Genomic DNA, 18,337 nt, shown 5'->3' on the forward strand with positions numbered 1-18,337 from the left:
CAAATCCAAGGCCAGGATCAACGGCTATCAATGTTTCACCGTTGACGGTTTCATCTGGCCCGTCAACCATGAGAGGACCGGCCGAACTTCAAACCTTTTACCCGCCCGCAGTAAACTCGTTTGCTGGTTCGGGGCTCGTGCCTCGGTGCCGAGCCTGGCCCGAGCTTTTGGCTATGGCTTGTATTTGGAAATAGTTTTTATTTTAGTGTTCTGTGCATAGGGTTTGTGTGGTGTGTGTGGAGAAAATGTGAGAAGAGGATTGCTCGGGGATCTCGTCTATCTGCGAATCGCGAGAATGTCTGGATTCTAGGATGGTGAAATTTCGTCACAGATGACTACGCCGCGGCTGGATTCAAGAAAATTCTCCGGGAATCGGCAGCGCGAGCTCGGCGATGATGAATCGGAGGAGCAGCAGCAGCAGCATCGGGAGCTTTGCGCCGTGGGAGACATTCCTCATCAGCGAGCACGCCTCCAATCTCGGCAAAGCGGGAGAGATTTCTTTCCTCCCCTGCCATGTCCAGCAGCAAGTAAGCGTCTTCCCTGAGAGCCGATCGACTCAATTTGCTGAAATGCTGCTCGATTGATGGCCCTGCCAGGCGAGCTGGATCGCGGGGAAGCAATCCGCCGGCGCGCTTCCGGGAACCTGGGTGAGTTTCTTCTGTTTGTTCGCTAGTCTCTAGTCCGTGCTTTTTCTTGCGTTTGGCTTATTGTGGCTACTGGCCAACACTGACTAGGCCTTCTGCCAAAAGGATGAGGTGATGGATCGTGGACGCGTAGGAAATGGTCAGAGGTACTACTCCTGGTTGAATTAGCTCCATCTTTTCATCTGGTCTGGTGTTGACTCTCATCCTCTCTTGTCTTGCCTCTCTCACCAGCGTCCTCCTCGAGAATCAAAAAATGATCCATCAAATGTCCACGGTATGGTTCTTCTAGCTATGGATGCTTTTGCTTCCTTCTAAGTTCTCATCGATGGCTTTGTATTGCTTGCACAGGTCGTGGACAAGACCGATTTCGAGGCTGTCAAGAGGGAGAGTTTGCGTGTGCATCGCTCCAGGCTCGAGTTTGATGTGAGTAGAGCTGGAATTTGGATGAACAGTCTGGTCTGATCGAATGTTTTCGCCACAAATTCTAAAAATCAGGTGTCCAGGCTCGAGAAAAGGCTGCAAGAGGAGCGCGATTTGCACTGCGCTTACACGACCGCCCACGAAAACGCAATGGAAGCCATCTCCAGTCTCCCCAGTCATCTCCCAGTCAGTGTACGTATGCAACGGTGACTCGTTGCTCACATTAGAAAAGTGCTGACGAACGCCCGTTTGATTTCTTCTCCAGGCACAGAAACTTCTCCTGGATGTGGCCACGCTCGAGTTCTCTGTTTCCAAGCTAGAGGAACAGATGCTGACTCTACAAAGCCAAGTTTTCAAAGAGCGGTCCGCGTATGAAAAGTCCCAATCGACGCTGCAAGGCTTATCACAGACGGTGACCGAGGAGGAGCCTGGCACTCAGGCTTCGTGCTTATCTCCAAGCTCACAGGGCTCGTCATACTTAAAGCCTGTCGCGAGGGGCCGACCACCATCGCCAGCCACACCATGCGCCGTAGAGGCCTTTAGCGATCAATCAAGTGGCGCTTCAACAGAGGCAAATGGTGATCATCAGGCGGGCGAGAAGCATCATAGCTCGGAGGACGTACTCACTCTCGAGGATTACAGAAAATCTTCCGCGGACGAGGAGAGTGAGTGGCGGTTGCGGAATGAGGAGGAGCAAGCCGTGACGACTTCTGGAAAGGTAAAGCTCGTTTTTAAGTACTTCACGTTTTCTGTTGGGCTCATTTTCAAACTTTGGCGCTCTGTGTTAGTGGGAATCAAGGGACGTGTCAGGCAATCTAAACGACTGCGGCACAGAAGCTCCCCCGGTGGAAGATATCGTGGCGGAATCTCTCGTGTCGGAAGCGCTTTGGCGATATCCCAACAGCTTGTCAGAGCAGATGGTGCAGTGCATGGTGGATATTTATCACCACCTTTCCGGCCGTTCGACGCCACACTCGAAATCAATTCCCCGGGACATGCCATCGCCAACGTCGCCGTTTGTTCATCTGGTCTCATCGTCACTGTCATCGGTATCGGAGTCGTCATTCGTATCCTTTGCGAGGAGCCCGCTTGTTGATTGGAGAAACAAAGCGGGAGTTGCCGGACAAGACAGCGTCTTCGATCCATACACCATGGAAGGAAAGGTTATGCTGCCAGAGATTGGAGCGTATCAGACAGCCGCCGAGGTTTCGTGGATCTCTGTGGGGAAGAGACAGCTCAATTATGCTGCCGGCGCACTTCAGAGATTCAAGTGAGTACTGTTGCTCATTCTAATCTTCTTTTTCGGCTTTTCTGACGTCGAAAGTCTTGCAGACTATTGGTGGAGCACTTATCAAGAGTAGACCCGAGCAGCATGAGGCATGTGGAAAAACTTGCCTTTTGGATCAATGTACACAACGCGTTGATGATGCACGTAAGTTTCTACACCGTTTGGTTGTCCGCTTCTTGTTGTGAGATCACGAATTTGTCTATGCAGGCATTTCTTGCCTACGGAACACCTGATAACGAAGCGAAGTACTTCTCTCTCATGCAAAAGGTATGTATGTCGTAGCAGTTTCATATACAGCAAGCACTAAACAGCTAAATCCCGGAATGCCTTCAATTCTTGTGCAGGCAAGCTACGTAATTGGGGGCCATTCATTTAATGCGATCACTATTGAATATGCGTTTCTAAAATCCCGGGCATCCACATATCGGCCTCAACTGGTATGTGTCTAAGATCTGGCTCGCAGTGTCTGTTTCTTAAATTTAATTTCTTTTTTTTGCAGGAGTTGCTTTTGGCACTAAAAGAGATCAACCTGTCAGAGCAGCAAACGAAGTTTGGCATATCTCATGCAGAGCCTCTGACGCTGTTTGCGTTGTCGTTTGGTGCTTGGTCGTGCCCAGCGGTATGCAATGCAGTCTCGCTAATCCTTTCCTCGACATCTTCAAGAGATCCATTGATTTCTTTCCTTTCCCAGGTACGAATATATACAGCGGAAACAATCTACGAGCAACTGGAGGTATCTCTACGCGATTATCTGCGAGCATCCGTCGGGATCAACCACAAGAGCAGCAAGCTCATGGTTCCAAAGCTGCTCTACGCTCACGTTCGCGAGACGCAGGGCAGCGAGGTCTCGCTAGCCGACTGGATCTGCGCGCACTTGTCCAGCTCCCAGCTTCGTTTCGTCATGAGCTCTTTGAAACGGCGAAAGCAGCGCGGCCACAGCGCAGTCCAGGTTCTTCCATTTGATTTTCGCTTCCGGTATCTCTTTCTCGCTGAGATCTAGCTAGCTGAAAGGCGAGGACTCGCAGCGGTCGGAAAATCACACCCGAGAGTAGGAAAGGAAACGCTGAGCTCCAAAAATTTTTGCTCGATCGATCGAACGATCGTTTAGACCGAAGCTAGAGGAAGTCGACACTCCCAATTCTTTGAGCGCGTGGATCGTGTAAAAGAAAGCTCCTTAGGATTTGTACATACAAGTTGGCGGGAAGATCTCAAAAATCTAAATAAAAAATGTGCAGCTTTTTCAAAATTCAAATCTTTTGAATTCAAATTGTGGAGGGAGGATTCAAAGTTTGAAGATTTTTCTTGGTAGCACCGACAGGATATACATGCCTACATAAAGAATGGGCGGTAGTTTTGTACGGTAGAGCCACCACGTAGCGATACTTGGCAACATGGGAAAAAACCCAAATTTAAATTCAAACAAGAGAAAGTCCAAACAATTCCGCGCCATCGCGCAAATGCGACAAGAAAGAGTCCTCGCCTTCCAACATTGACGGAGTGTCTCTGCTACTAACGGAGAGAAAATCTTAGGAAAAAGAGAGAGATCTCGGAAGAACATGAGTGTGATCGTATGGAGCTATCGATCGATCCATCCGAACGAGCTGAGAGCTATGAAACAAAAGGCTTTGATCGAGAAAGCGTACTGGGAGAATATTTGCGCGATGGAATTCGAGCGAATGTGCTACTCCTCGGCTGGAGGAGCTTCTCCTCCAGCGCCCTCCTCGCCCTCGGGCGGCGGCGGCGGCTTCTCCTCCACTGGCGGGGGCGGCGGTGGCGGTGGCGAGTGAGCGCAGTGCGAGCAGATCAGCTCCGGCGGAGGCGGCGGCGGCGGTTTCAAAGGATCGTGATCGATGAGGAACTGGCCTAGATATCCCACTGGATTCGAGGGCCTATGCGAAGTTTCTCCATGGGGTCAATCGAGATAGAGCTAGAGCTTTCGTTCCTCCCACAATGTGGGCGAGATCAAACACTCTCAAGGAGGAAGGATTCGCTTACCTTTCGATGAGCAAGTGCTGCAAGCCTCTAAACACAACTTGTACCACATTGGCATCCTGGAAGAGAGAAACCCATCAAATTTCCTCGAAGATCCGAGCGATTATCGGGAATTTACCAAGTAGACGCGATGCTGATTCTGGAGAGTCCTCAATTTCATCCATACGTTCACGGATTCCTGCTTCTTCTCGTCCCCCATCTCCGCACTCTGTTCTTCCCGCGCCTCGAATTTAGGGCTGACTCAAAACGGCACGCCCGTCTCAGCGCGCCACGTGTGAGACGGAATATGCCACGGCACATCCCGCTAGCTCTTTCTTTTTTTTCCCCAGGAATAAAATAGAGGAGCGCAGGACACCGCTCCCTTCCAATCGTGAGGAGAGATCCCACGCTCGATCGCTCAATTGATCGCGGGCGGCGCATGCAGCAGCGATCCGGGGCACGGATCGACGAATTCGACGCGGCTGTAGGTCAAATTTCGCGGCGACAGGGTTGAATCGGGCAGGATGAGCTACCAGGACTTGGATTTGGAGCGCGGCTACCCGGCCAGGAAGGGCGATGTGCTGAATGGGGGCCAGGATCCAAGCCAGGCGGTGGCGTCGGGGGTTTTCCAGATCAACACGGCCGTGATGAGCTATACGAGGCTCATGAACCAGCTCGGCACTGCCAAGGACACGCCGGAGCTGCGAACAAAGATGTGAGTGGAATTCTGGAATTCTTCTTCCACGTACAAACCTTTTTTTTTTTTTTTTGTTCTTTCTTTCATCCATAGGCACAAGATGAGGCAACACATATCACATTTGATCAAGGAGACGGCCGCGAAGCTCAAGGCTGTCAATGAGACCGATCGCACACAGCCAGTCAGTGTAAGTGGGATCTATCTCTTTGTTCTTCTTGTTCCTTCTCGGGTTTTTTCTTTCCATGGTGGAACTTAAGAGATATGCGTTGTGGTGTTCTAGGCCTCGACGAAAATGAAGGATGCGAAGCTTGCCAAGGATTTCCAGAGGGTTTTGCAGACGTTTGAGCAGGCCCAAAAGATTAGCAAGGAGCGGCAGACTGTGTATGCGCCATTGGTTCCTGAAGTGCTTGGAATGGAAGGGTATGTTTTTCCTCGTCTTTCTGCTTTCTCGAAAGCTGGCTGATGGTGTTCTTGTTTTCTTCGTTCCAGCGCCAGTCCGGATGATGAACGTCGAATTCTACTCGCCGAGCAGAGACGGTGAGAAGATCCAAACTTGTTTCCAAGTACCTTGTACTGATCTTTCTTTTGAAAATACGCAGGCAGGAAGTGTTGCAACTAGACAACGAGGTTACTTTTAACGAGGCCGTGATTGAAGAGAGAGCGCAAGGCATCAGAGAAGTCCAGGAACAAATCGAGGAAGTGCACGAGATCTTCAAGGATCTTGCGGTAATGGTACATGAGCAGGGTGGAACAATCGGTAAGCTTATCGTTTTTGTCTTCTCCCTTCCATAACATTTCTTTACGTCGTTGCTTCGCCAGAGGAGATTGATTCCCACGTAGAGAACAGTTACGCTGCTACAGCGCAAGCGAATAAGCAACTCTCAAAGGCTTCGAAGAGCCAAAAGTCCGGCAATACTTTGGTAAGAGAGAATCTCTCCATTCTCTCTTCTCATCTACGTTCTTATGTTCCTCGTGCCTTTGTTTTGCAGAGCTGTTTGCTCATGGTTATTTTTGCGGTGGCTCTGGTGATTGTGATAATCGTGCTCGCGGCATGAGCAAGAGAAAAAGGATGAACATTCAAGCTCATCCCATCAAAAAATTCTTATAGGTATATAGAAAAGTATGATACTGATTTGCTTCTGTAGCGGGCCTTGTACATGGGAGTTTCAAAGAGAACACCGAGAGCTAGTGTAATTACATTCATCTATTTATTCTTCTTACAAGCATTGATTGGGTGTGTTTTGATCGATCTATGGACGCTGGAAATAAAAAAAACTATGATCTCAAACTTGGAGAAGTTTGCGAGCTTCACTCTCGACGTTGTCTACCGTGAAGCCAAATTTCTTGAACACGTCCAGGTAAGCTCCACTCTTTCCAAACGAGTTCACCGCAAGAACCCGGCCATGGAATCCAACGTACTCTCTCCATCCAACCGGCGAGCCAGCCTCCACGCTCAATCTCTTCTTCACGCTCCTCGGAAGAATCTCGTCCTTGTACTCGACCGGCTGCTCGTCGAACAGCTCCCAGCTAACCAGCGACACCACTCGTACCTTAAATCCATCGCTTCGCAGCTTCTCGGCCGCTCCCTCGCACAGGCATAGCTCGGAGCCTGTTCCGATGATAATGAGCTCGGGATCGCTGCCGCTGGAGGAATTGTCGCTGACGACGTAGCCTCCCTTCTCAACTTTGTCAGCCGAAGTTCCTGCTACGTGAGCCTGGACTTTCTGCCTGGAGAGTGCGATCACGGTCGGGCCTGAATCTCGTCTTCTCACTGCCACTTGGTATGCTCCGCTGGTTTCGTTGCCATCAGCCGGGCGTAGAACGACCAAGTTTGGGATCGCTCGAAGTCCCACGAGCTGTTCTACTGGCTGGTGCGTCGGACCATCTTCACCCAGGCCGATGGAGTCGTGCGTGCAAATGTAGATCACGCCGGCTCGGCTGAGAGCTGAGAGCCTCATGGCGTGTTTCATGTAGTCGCTGAAGGCTAGGAACGTTGCCGCGAACGGGATGAGACCGCTAGAGTGGAGAGACAGGCCGTTGGAGATCGCTGCCATTGCGTGCTCACGAATTCCATAGCGGACGTTTCTTCCCCACGGAGTCTTGTGTTGGAAATCATCGTAGTCTTTGAGATAGGCCTTGTTTGATGATGCTAAGTCTGCACTGCCGCCAATCAGTCCAGGAATCACAGTAGATAATGCGTTGAGACATTTCTCCGAGTAGCTTCGGGTGGCGTCCACAGGATCTGATTGAGACCATGTCTATAAAACAAACAAAAACGTGAGACAAAAAATAAAACTACTAAGTGAAGAGAAACACAAAAAACTTACCGGTAAGACTTTTTCCCATCCCTCGGAAATGATATTTCCAAGAAGCTGTTTGAACTCGTTGGCCTCGTTAGGAAATTCCTGCTCGTACTTGGCAAGCTCTATGTTCCACTCCTCTTCTATGCATTCTGCTTCCTTGGCCTTTTTCTTGAACTCCCTGGAACGAAGCTTAGTCAAGACGGAATGAAGATACTCGACTTACTCGTAAACCGTGGGTACGACATAGAAAGGCTCTCTTCCCTCCCAACTAAGAGCCGCTTTGATGCCTTTCACGTCTTCTTCGTCAAAAGTTCCGTGATGTGCTTTAGAAGTTCCTTGTTTCTTAGAAGGAAAACCGATTGAAGACTTTACCTGAACAAATGCGGCTTAGCAAACGAAAGCAATAAGCATTCTCACGATACTCTACCTGGATTAATGTTGGTTTCTCAGTTTCCGCGAAAGCTTCGTCTAGAGCTTTAACAAACTTTCCAGGATGCTCGTGGATATCTTCCACAAGAATCGTTTGCCATCCTAGAGCCCTGTATCTGCCAGCCACATCCTCCGAGAACGCAAGCTCTGTATCACCATCAATCGTATTATGATTGTCATCGTAAATGACTGTGAGCTTGTCGAGTTTCCAGTGCCCGGCTAATGAAGCTGATTCGTTTGAAATGCCCTCCATAGCACATCCATCTCCCATAATGCAAAACCTGTAAAAATGATGTTTGTGATAAGATCCACGAGTTGTTGCCTTACGTTCTGTGGTTAACAATATCATGTCCCGGTTTATTGAATCGAGCTGCTAGATGACGTTCCGCTAACGCTAGTCCCACAGCATTTGCTACTCCTTGTCCAAGAGGACCTATAAACCAAAGAAGAAGAAGCAAGAAATCAATAGCATCAAACCAGACTGAAAAAAATCATACCAGTTGTTACTTCGATACCAGCAGTCTCAGAATTTTCTGGGTGGCCTGGAGTACGTGCTCCAAACTTACACAAGCGTTTCAAGTCCTCCATCTAAGAAGAAACAATCGCAGGCTAAGAACAAACAAGAAAGAAAGAAAGAAAAACCTCAAACCTGGACAGATTCAAAGCCTGCTAGATGAAGACATATGTACTGAAGAAGGCAGCCATGGCCAGCGCTAAGAACGAAGCGATCGCGATTAAACCATCCAGGATTTCCCGGATTGTATTTCATCACCTTCCTGTAGAGCGTGAATCCAACCTCGGCCATTCCCAGCGGCATTCCTGGATGCCCAGCCTTGGCATTGTTGACGGCATCCACCACAAGCATGCGCATATTTTGGACGCATCGTCGATCGATCTGTTCCTGGAGCCATTCCTTGTCGCGAGCGCGTCCATTAGCCTTGTATTCATCCCACACCCTTGATCCAAGCATCATCCTCAGCTCATCCTCCCACACCTCCACAGACCCTAGCTCCGATTCTTCCCGGAATTCCTCCCTCGCTGTGTCCACGGATCTATCGTGCGTCTGCCCCGGCTCGAGATCGAGCGCCGTGGATTTCCGGATGGACTCCTTGACCTGATCCCTCTGCTGGGACGAGGCGCGAACCTGGAGATGGAGAAACCTGTGCCTGTGAGCTCCCGCCGGCGATCGAGCGAGAAGAAAGCGCCCGGCCCTGGCATTGTAAATCGAGGACGAAATCGAGAGAGAGCCCGTCGATGATGCTGTGAGGGACGCCATTGCTGCTCTCTCGAGCATGAAAGACCTTCCATTTGAAATATAGGGCTTTAACAACAAACGTGGCAAGAGCCAACAAGGCCAAGTGGCAGCCGCGCGTCCAAAGTACATATTCACTGGTTATGACTACCATAACTATGTTTACTTTAAATATGTTTAAAAATATTTAAGTTGTTTAATTTTTAAAAAATAAAAATAAAAAATTTTAAATAATTCTTTGTTAATCCCAAAACTAATAAGTATTATGATTATGATTATTAGTATTATTATTATTAAAAGTCCAGAAGAAAGAATCAGATAGTAAGCATATTATTATTGTTATTATTATTATTATTATTATTATTATTATTATCATTATTAGCTTTTTTAGATACAATCAAGCATAGACAGTGGCAGTGGGAACGAACATAATGACCGTTTCCACAAACCAGTGACAAACATAAGTCTTACCCATCTTGTGGCACAGAACGTTTGGAGTGAGCTCCATGCCACTGCTGGTCTTCACATTTACTTTGGAAGCGCTGGTGCTACTCACCTTGTGACAGAAGTAGACTTTGTATGGAAACATAGTTGTGTGGCAGACGACCATAAGGGTGTCGCCTTTCGTGATGGGCTTGACCTCGCCAAGCTTGATAGTTTTTCCAACCTCGGCCGCGAAAGCCTTGCTTCCTGTCACCATGGTAATCTCTACAGGGCCAAGGGTGGAGGTGACGAACTCGGCCATTTCTTCCATGGAAGCCACACACTTCATCTTCCCCCCAGCATTGTCATTGCAGAGTTCCAGAGTGAAGGCCATCTTTCTTGCCAGTGGAGACTCCTTTGGGACGTTAAACTCTTTCAAGTAAGAGTCAAGGCTCCGCTTACCGAAGTTTGTGTGCTTAGCCATTGCGTTTGGCAGGAGTGCCCGTGGAGGATAAGTGTCACGGATGTTTGGGAGGACACTTTCAGTTCCTGTCAAGATTTTCCACAAGTACGAGTAAATAAGTTTGCAAAAGGAATGTTTGGACTTACCGTTTCTCTGTCGGAGTTCTTCCAGTGTGAAGAAGTGATGGAGCATTCCAGGGGAGCATTTCGCTATTAAGGCTTTGATGGTTGGCCAGTCCATAGAGTGCAGTGACTTCCTTCCTCCATAACCCTCTTCCTCGTACTCAGTAAAAATCTGGATCAAATACAGCGGCATGTTCTTCTTGCAACTAGTGCTTGGTTTGACAGAAGCATCGCCAAAGTGAGCATTTCCTCCTAATCCGTGGTCACCAAAGTGAGCATTTCCACCTAGAGAAGCATCACCAAAGTGAGCATTTACGCCTAAACCATGGTCTTTGAAGTCCCCAAAGTGAGCATTGCCACCCAAACTTTGGTCTTTGAAGTCACCAAAGTGAGCATTACCACCCAAACCATGATCTTTGAAATCGCCGAAGTGCGCGTTGCCACCCAAACCATGGTCTTTGAAGTCCCCAAAATGAGCATTGCCACCCAAACTTTGGTCTTTGAAGTCACCAAAGTGAGCATTACCACCCAAACCATGATCTTTGAAGTCACCAAAGTGAGCATTACCACCCAAACCATGATCTTTGAAATCGCCGAAGTGCGCGTTGCCACCCAAACCATGGTCTTTGAAGTCCCCAAAATGAGCATTGCCACCCAAACTTTGGTCTTTGAAGTCACCAAAGTGAGCATTACCACCCAAACCATGATCTTTGAAATCGCCGAAGTGCGCGTTGCCACCCAAACCATGGTCTTTGAAATCGCCAAAATGGGCGTTGCCACCCAATGACCCATGGTCTTTGAAATCGCCAAAGTGGGCATTGCCACCCAAGTCATGGTCTTTGAAGTCGCCGAAGTGTGCATCTCCACCCAATGATCCGTGGTCTTTGAAGTCACCAAAGTGCGTATTTCCACCCAATCCAGTGTCACCAAAGTGAGCATTTCCGCCAAGCCCGTGATCCTTACGAAAGTCACCAAAGTGAGCGTTTCCACCCAGAGCTCCATGATCTTTGAAGTCACCAAAGTGTGCATTGCCGCCAAGATCTCTGGCTTCCAGCGAGCGTACACGGTCATGGAAGTCACCAAAGTGAGCATTCCCTCCGAGCTTGCTTGCTGCAAGGGCGGTCTTCTCTGCAGCATCGCCAAAGTGGGCATTGCCTCCATGCCTTCCGTAAGGATGACAAAAAAGTCCTGCACGGTGGCAAAGCTTTGCATCGGCCGTGAAAACGCCTCTTCTCATCTGCTCGCCGAAGCGAGCCGATTCGAATGCCCCCAGAGGCGAGGCTTCATCGGCGAAACTCGTGGAGATTATGTCACTGCATTCGGAAAGCTGCCAAACAGGAATCCCCAGCTTTAATAACGATTGAACGATATAAGTTGGAAAGAACTACTTACAAGGAGAGACGAGAAGAGAAGAGATAGGCCGAGCGCAAGGCGATCCATGGTCTTGCGATGGGGCTGGAAGCCAGAATTTATTGATCGTAGTCTCACTGTGCAAGTAAAGAGACAGATATCTTTCAAGCCTCCGTGGCTTTAACTCTTTTGTCCGGGAGCGTGAATTATAGAGGAAGAATTCAATTTAGAATTGCATGTTGAAACTTTTGCTAAAACTCTTTATAATTGCATTGATTAATTGATCGATTTTGGAGATAAGGACCCGCACCAACTTTCGGGCCGGACGAATTCTCGCAGAATTTTCAAGATAATTATTTAATCTAATTAATTTGTATTAAGGTTGGGACTACTTCTTCTTCCGCAATTGATCCATTACCAGCACTGGCTGATATTGCCAAGGTAAAAATACATTTTCTAGTTATTGAATGTTTTATTAATTTCCAAGAGACGGGAATGTGGGATGTGGTTCCATGTTGATGCAGCTTATGCTGGTAATGCCTGCATTTGTCCAGAATTTCGACATTTTTTAAATGGTGTTGAAAATGCCCACTCTTTTAATCTAAGTGCAAATAAGTGGCTTCTTACCAATATTGACTGTTCCATACTTTGGCTGAAGGTTTGATCTTTTACAAACGTTACAATCAATTTTTAATATACTCTTACAGGACTCTAAGCAGCTATCTTCGACACTTTCAACATTAACAAACATACAGGTATGAGTTCTTAAATCTACTCTTTTTCATAGTTCAATTCAGTCTCGGGTGGTAAATTTCAAAGATGGCAAGTTGCTCAAGGAAGACGATTTAGGTAAGTGCGAATAATTCTTTTTCCTTTGACATGGGATACTCTTTTCCAATCTTTAAAGCTGTGGTTTGTGATGCGCTTGTATGGAGCCTCGGGACTTCGTAGCCACATAAGAACTCACATAAACCATGCTAAGCATTTCGAGATCCTTGTGCCAGAGGACTCTCGCTTTGAGGTATAACTCGTGAGAGTTCTCTAAAATTGTGAGACCATGATCTACGTTTGTGAGTTGCCAGTCTTAGCACCATGTCGATTTGGTCTCGTTTGCTTCAGGCTCAAACCAAGTGTAAAACAGTAAGGGCCAACAGCGTCGAGCGCCGTCAGGTGGTCGAAGATTGGAATAGACACTCGGAGAGATCTCTGTGAAGATAACGGATGGAAACTGAACTGTTTGCTTCTGGAAACTGTTAACTCTGGGGGAAAGATTTTCATGACACACACTGTAAGAAGCTCTCAAGCTATAGTGAAATGGGACTATAACCGATTTATCCTCAGGTACTCTCGGGCGTGTATACATTGAATGTCAATTGGTGGCACGCAGACTAAACGTGAAAATGTTGATGGTGCGTGGAAGATAATCCGCACAAAACTTGTTAGATCAAGATTAATAAGACCAGGTTATAATATCAAGATAATATCCTTGTGCATTTAAGAATAATAATTAACTAAGAAAACCTAGCTTTTAAAATGGTGAAAATCCACGTGTGAGAAAGGGGCGAGTCTCGGAAGAGTTCTAGATGTGGTGACTAGGTATGTTTTTCTCTTTTCCTTTGTATCCGTTCCAGGTACTAGGGTCGCCAGGCAGCAGCATTGCCCGAGCAAGAGGGCTGTAGAAAGATCGGGGATCAAGCAGCCAAAGAAAAACTATAACCAGGCTATATTTCTCAAGATTGTCTCCCAGGATCGCCAGGAGCTTTTCAGGAAGCAATGCGGAGAGCCCATCATCAAGAAATCCATTGAGAAGAGGGAATTTTTGCTAGGAAACCATTTGAACTGGAGAACACACATAACTGTGGTTTTTGCTGGCGCGGTTTTGCTTGCAACACCTGCGTTTGCGGCCGATGCTCTCAAGACATGTTCCTGTCTTCTCAAAGAATGCTGGTAATTTTATTCTTCTCTTTTGTCCTTCAAGAAAGATGAGTTTTTTTTTTCTTCCCTAGATTGGAGCCTGCTTGATGTATTGCAGATCCTTCGTGTGGTGCCAATGTTGCGTGCTTGCAAACTTGTAATGATTGACCTAACAAGACTGAGTGCCAAGTAAGTCTCTAGATTTTGTGTAAAACTTCTTTTGGATTGATCGACCATTGTGATTCACAAATACTTTCAGATAAAATGCAGAAACATTTTCGAAAACAAGGTGGTGGATAATTGAGTGGTGAAAATGCAGAGACATTTTCAAGAACAAGGTGGTGGACGAATTCAACGATTGTGCAGTGAGCTGCAAGAGCTGCATCCCGCAGAAGAAAGACGAGTGGCATTTCCGAGTCCCGCCACCCTCGGCACTTGTCCAGAGCTTCAACACCACGAAGTTTACTGGGAAATGGTTCATCTCCAAATGTGTTTAAAATAATGAAGTTGTTTAATATTTAAAATATTTATTTACAACTTATCAAGACGTTAAAAAAAAAGTAATATAATTTCAAATATTTTTTGTTGTTAACCCCAAAGCCAATAAGTATTATTATTATTACAATCAAGCATAAACAGTGGCAATGGGAACGAACATAATGACCGTTTCCACAAACCAGTGACAAACATAAGTCTTGCCCATCTTGTGGCACAGCACATTTGGAGTGAGCTCCATCCCACTGCTGGTCTTCACATTTACTTTGGAAGCGCTGGTGCTACTCACCTTGTGACAGAAGTAGACTTTGTATGGAAACATAGTTGTGTGGCAGACGACCATAAGAGTGTCGCCTTTCGTGATGGGCTTGACCTCGCCAAGCTTGATAGTTTTTCCAACCTCGGCCGCGAAAGCCTTGCTTCCTGTCACCATGGTAATCTCTACAGGGCCAAGGGTGGAGGTGACGAACTCGGCCATTTCTTCCATGGAAGCCACACACTTCATCTTCCCCCCAGCATTGTCATTGCAGAGTTCCAGAGTGAAAGCCATTTTTCTTGCCAGTGGAGACTCCTTTGGGACGTTAAACTCTTTCAAGTAAGAGTCAAGGCTCCGCTTACCGAAGTTTGTGTGCTTAGCCATTGCACTTGGCAGGAGTGCCCGTGGAGGATAAGTGTCACGGATGTTTGGGAGGACACTTTCAGTTCCTGTCAAGATTTTCCACAAGTACGAGTAAATAAGTTTGCAAAAGGAATGTTTGGACTTACCGTTTCTCTGTCGGAGTTCTTCCAGTGTGAAGAAGTGATGGAGCATTCCAGGGGAGCATTTCGCTATTAAGGCTTTGATGGTTGGCCAGTCCATAGAGTGCAGTGACTTCCTTCCTCCATAACCCTCTTCCTCGTACTCAGTAAAAATCTGGATCAAATACAGCGGCATGTTCTTCTTGCAACTAGTGCTTGGTTTGACAGAAGCATCGCCAAAGTGAGCATTTCCACCTAGTGAAGCATCACCAAAGTGAGTGTTTCCACCTAAACCATGGTCTTTGAAGTCCCCAAAGTGAGCATTGCCACCTAAACCTTTGAAGTCTCTGAAATGAGCATTGTCATGGTCCTTAAAGTCGCCAAAGTGAGCATTGCCACCCAAACTTTTGTCTTTGAAGTCACCAAAGTGGGCGTTACCACCCAAGCCATGGTCTTTAAAGTCGCCAAAGTGTGCATTTCCACCCAAACTTTGGTCTTTGAAGTCACCAAAGTGAGCATTACCACCCAAACCATGATCTTTGAAGTCGCCAAAGTGGGTATTACCACCTAATGATCCATGGTCTTTAAAGTCTCTGAAATGTGCATTACCGCCACCCAAACCGTGGTCTTTGAAGTCGCCAAAGTGGGCGTTACCACCCAAGCCATGGTCTTTCAAGTCGCCAAAGTGTGCATTTCCTCCTAAACCATGATCTTTGAAGTCACCAAAGTGAGCATTACCACCCAAACCATGATCTTTGAAGTCGCCAAAGTGGGCATTACCACCCAATGATCCATGGTCTTTGAAATCACCAAAGTGGGCATTGCCACCCAATCCATGGTCTAATTTAAAGTCGCCAAAGTGTGCATTTCCACCCAATGATCCGTGGTCTTTGAAGTCACCAAAGTGCGCATTTCCACCCAATCCAGTGTCACCAAAGTGAGCATTTCCGCCAAGCCCGTGATCCTTATGAAAGTCACCAAAGTGAGCGTTTCCACCCAGAGCTCCATGATCTTTGAAGTCACCAAATTGTGCATTGCCGCCAAGATCTCTGGCTTCCAGCGAGCGTACACGGTCTTGGAAGTCACCAAAGTGAGCATTCCCTCCGAGCTTGCTTGCTGCAAGGGCGGTCTTCTCTGCAGCATCGCCAAAGTGGGCATTGCCTCCATGCCTTCCATAAGGATGACAAAAAAATCCTGCACGGTGGCAAAGCTTTGCATCGGCCGTGAAAACGCCTCTTCTCATCTGCTCGCCGAAGCGAGCCGATTCGAATGCCCCCAGAGGCGAGGCTTCATTAGCGAAACTCGTGGAGATTATGTCACTGCATTCGGAAAGCTGCCAAACAGGAATCCAAGTTTTAATAAGGTTTGAACGACAGAAGTTGGAAAGAACTACTTACAAGGAGAGACGAGAAGAGAAGAGATAGGCCGAGCGCAAGTCGATCCATGGTCTTGCGATGGGGCTGGAAGCTAGAATTTATTGATCGTAGCCTCACTGTGCAAGAAAAGAGACATAGATTTTTCAAGCCTCCGTGGGGACAATTGCTTTAATGCTCTTTTGTCCGGGATCGTGAATTATTGATCTTGGCTTTGTACATTTCTCGATTTGCAGATAAGGACCCGGCACCGACTATCGTGCTGGACGATCTCAACTAATCATGTCAGAACCCTAAACACCGACGTTGATGGATCCACAAGAGTTTCGAGCTCAAGCGCACAAGATGGTCGATTTCATCGCGGACTACTATCGGGATGTGGAGAGCCTTCCTGTGCGCAGCCAAGTTACAGTGAGTATATGATAAAGATCCATTGCCACATTCCAGGTTTGTTTCTTGTAGCCGGGATACTTGCGGAGTTCTCTTCCATCCAATGCACCCGAGGAGCCTCAAAGCTTTGACACTGTTCTGGACGGTTTGCCTCGAGATTATCCATCCTATGATCCAAGAGTAGAAACAGCATTGTCGATTCGATTGTTTGGCACACAGATGTGAAGTCAATGATAGTCCCTGGCGTCACGCATTGGCAGAATCCAAACTTTTTTGGTTTCTTCCCATCCAACAGTAGCACGGCGGGGATGCTGGGTGAGTTTCTCAGCGGCGGATTCAACGTAGATGGAAGCGAGTGGGCGACTTCTCCTGCGGCAACCGAGCTGGAAATGCTCGTCCTAAACTGGCTGGGGAAGCTTCTTAATCTTCCAGACGAGTTTCTCTTCAATCGAAGCGGTAAACTCTTCATATTAATCAGCAGTAGATTAACTTGAAGTTTAAATAGGCAATGGTGGTGGAGTGATCCATGCTAGTGCTAGTGAGGCTGTTCTAGTAGCCTTGCTAGCCGCTCGAGGTCGAGCTATTTCAGAGAACAAAGCCAAAGGTCTGGAAGAACAAGAAATTCTCTCCAAACTTTTGGTCTATACATCGGATCAAACACATCCTTGTCTACACAAGGCATGCGTGGTAGATAAACTATACATATTTGAATAGTATAATTTCTTATGAAATTGTTATTGCAGATTGTTGGGCTCCCCAAAAGCAACCTTGTGATTCTGCCGACACTTGCGACAGATGATTGTGCTCTTTCACTTTCTATATTAAAATCAGCTGTTCAAGACAGTCTTGCGAAAGGCTTCATACCATTTTTCCTTGGAGCAACAGTGCGTAAGAATTTTCAAGATAATTATTTAATCTAACTAATTTGTATTAAGGTTGGGACTACTTCTTCTTCCGCAATTGATCCATTACCAGCACTGGCTGATATTGCCAAGGTAAAAATATATTTTCTAGTTATTGAATGTCTTATTAATTTCCAAGAGACAGGAATATGGGATGTGGTTCCATGTTGATGCAGCTTATGCTGGTAATGCCTGCATTTGTCCAGAATTTCGACATTTTTTAAATGGTGTTGAAAATGCCCACTCTTTTAATTTAAGTGCAAATAAATGGCTTCTTACCAATATTGACTGTTCCATACTTTGGCTGAAGGTTTGATCTTTTACAAACGGTACGATCAATTTTTAATATACTCTTACAGGACTCGAAGCAGCTATCTTCAACACTTTCAACATTAACAAACAAACAGGTATGAGTTTTTAAATCTACTCTTTTTCATTCATACAATTTCATTTCAGCTAAAAACTAGTTCAATTCAGTCTCGGGTGGTAAATTTCAAAGATTGGCAAGTTGCTCAAGGAAGACGATTTAGGCAAGTGCGAATAATTCTTTTTCCTTTGACATGGGATACTCTTTTCAGATCTTTAAAGCTGTGGTTTGTGATGCGCTTGTATGGAGCCTCGGGACTTCGTAGCCACATAAGAACTCACATAAACCATGCTAAGCATTTCGAGGTCCTTGTGCGAGAGGACTCTCGCTTTGAGGTATAACTCGTGAGAGTTCTCTAAAATTGTGAGACCATGATCTACGTTTGTGAGTTGCCAGATCTTAGCACCATGTCGATTTGGTCTCGTTTGCTTCAGGCTCAAACCAAGAGTAAAACATGAAGATAACGGATGGAAACTGAACTGTTTGCTTCTGGAAGCTGTTAACTCTGGGGGAAAGATTTTCATGACACACACTGTAAGAAGCTCTCAAGCTATAGTGAAATGGGACTATAACCGATTTATCCTCAGGTACTCTCGGGCGTGTATACATTGAGGATGTCAATTGGTGGCACGCAGACTAAACGTGAAAATGTTGATGGTGCGTGGAAGATAATCCAGGAGGAAGCACAAAACTTGTTAGATCAAGATTAATAAGACCAGGTTATAAAATATCATTGTGCATTTAAGAATAATAATTAAATAAGAAAAACCCTAGCTTTTAAAACGGTGAAAATCCT

General features: G+C 46.6%; 7 protein-coding genes across 9 annotated transcripts; 4 read left to right on the forward strand and 3 right to left on the reverse strand.

The window, feature by feature from the left end:
• Positions 1-202: 202 nt before the first annotated feature.
• Positions 203-3,604, forward strand: LOC9648917. 2 transcript variants are annotated; one of them, XM_024690124.1, is made up of 13 exons: positions 203-527; positions 597-647; positions 735-790; positions 876-918; positions 993-1,067; positions 1,140-1,256; positions 1,330-1,782; positions 1,853-2,334; positions 2,397-2,496; positions 2,560-2,619; positions 2,697-2,789; positions 2,852-2,971; positions 3,044-3,604. In XM_024690124.1, the coding sequence occupies exons 1-13, from the start codon at positions 393-395 to the stop codon at positions 3,350-3,352; spliced, it is 2,094 nt and encodes a 697-aa protein (XP_024545892.1). In that variant the 5' UTR covers positions 203-392; the 3' UTR covers positions 3,353-3,604. The 2 variants fall into 2 exon arrangements, with proteins under 2 accessions (XP_024545892.1, XP_024545893.1); XM_024690125.1 differs by having other exon boundaries at positions 750-790.
• Positions 3,605-4,684: 1,080 nt separating this feature from the next.
• On the forward strand, positions 4,685-6,238 carry LOC9649081 (syntaxin-22). Its single transcript, XM_024658958.1, has 7 exons — positions 4,685-5,038; positions 5,114-5,207; positions 5,301-5,440; positions 5,510-5,557; positions 5,620-5,777; positions 5,840-5,940; positions 6,010-6,238. The coding sequence occupies exons 1-7, from the start codon at positions 4,848-4,850 to the stop codon at positions 6,073-6,075; spliced, it is 798 nt and encodes a 265-aa protein (XP_024514726.1). The 5' UTR covers positions 4,685-4,847; the 3' UTR covers positions 6,076-6,238.
• Positions 6,207-9,054, reverse strand: LOC9648919 (transketolase, chloroplastic). The gene is made up of 7 exons (XM_002985036.2): positions 8,402-9,054; positions 8,250-8,340; positions 8,080-8,185; positions 7,751-8,033; positions 7,547-7,695; positions 7,348-7,501; positions 6,207-7,278 (listed from the first exon to the last, which is right to left on the reverse strand). The coding sequence occupies exons 1-7, from the start codon at positions 9,044-9,046 to the stop codon at positions 6,304-6,306; spliced, it is 2,403 nt and encodes an 800-aa protein (XP_002985082.2). The 5' UTR covers positions 9,047-9,054; the 3' UTR covers positions 6,207-6,303.
• Positions 9,055-9,320: 266 nt separating this feature from the next.
• Positions 9,321-11,479, reverse strand: LOC9649082 (polygalacturonase non-catalytic subunit AroGP3). Its single transcript, XM_024658955.1, has 3 exons — positions 11,405-11,479; positions 10,037-11,339; positions 9,321-9,976 (listed from the first exon to the last, which is right to left on the reverse strand). Exons 1-3 carry the CDS (start codon positions 11,450-11,452, stop codon positions 9,402-9,404), a joined length of 1,926 nt encoding a protein of 641 aa, XP_024514723.1. The 5' UTR covers positions 11,453-11,479; the 3' UTR covers positions 9,321-9,401.
• LOC112351739 (tyrosine decarboxylase 1-like) lies at positions 11,451-12,728 on the forward strand. Its single transcript, XM_024690116.1, has 6 exons — positions 11,451-11,507; positions 11,744-11,803; positions 11,850-12,019; positions 12,242-12,383; positions 12,438-12,492; positions 12,553-12,728. Exons 1-6 carry the CDS (start codon positions 11,451-11,453, stop codon positions 12,726-12,728), a joined length of 660 nt encoding a protein of 219 aa, XP_024545884.1.
• Positions 12,729-13,842: 1,114 nt separating this feature from the next.
• On the reverse strand, positions 13,843-16,017 carry LOC112351741 (polygalacturonase non-catalytic subunit AroGP3-like). Its single transcript, XM_024658954.1, has 3 exons — positions 15,907-16,017; positions 14,537-15,842; positions 13,843-14,476 (listed from the first exon to the last, which is right to left on the reverse strand). The coding sequence occupies exons 1-3, from the start codon at positions 15,952-15,954 to the stop codon at positions 13,902-13,904; spliced, it is 1,929 nt and encodes a 642-aa protein (XP_024514722.1). The 5' UTR covers positions 15,955-16,017; the 3' UTR covers positions 13,843-13,901.
• A 130-nt stretch (positions 16,018-16,147) lies between these two features.
• Positions 16,148-18,324, forward strand: LOC9649083 (tyrosine decarboxylase 1). Of its 2 annotated transcripts, none has more exons than XM_024658956.1 (12): positions 16,148-16,293; positions 16,345-16,417; positions 16,492-16,728; positions 16,778-16,959; positions 17,016-17,156; positions 17,208-17,267; positions 17,320-17,484; positions 17,534-17,581; positions 17,631-17,704; positions 17,753-17,876; positions 17,938-18,075; positions 18,129-18,324. In XM_024658956.1, exons 1-12 carry the CDS (start codon positions 16,192-16,194, stop codon positions 18,249-18,251), a joined length of 1,467 nt encoding a protein of 488 aa, XP_024514724.1. In that variant the 5' UTR covers positions 16,148-16,191; the 3' UTR covers positions 18,252-18,324. The 2 variants fall into 2 exon arrangements, with proteins under 2 accessions (XP_024514724.1, XP_024514725.1); XM_024658957.1 differs by having other exon boundaries at positions 16,778-16,956.
• The last annotated feature ends 13 nt before the right edge of the window (positions 18,325-18,337 follow it).

The sequence above is a fragment of the Selaginella moellendorffii genome, unplaced genomic scaffold, assembly GCF_000143415.4.
Source record: "Selaginella moellendorffii unplaced genomic scaffold, v1.0 SELMOscaffold_65, whole genome shotgun sequence".
NCBI lineage: Eukaryota > Viridiplantae > Streptophyta > Lycopodiopsida > Selaginellales > Selaginellaceae > Selaginella > Selaginella moellendorffii.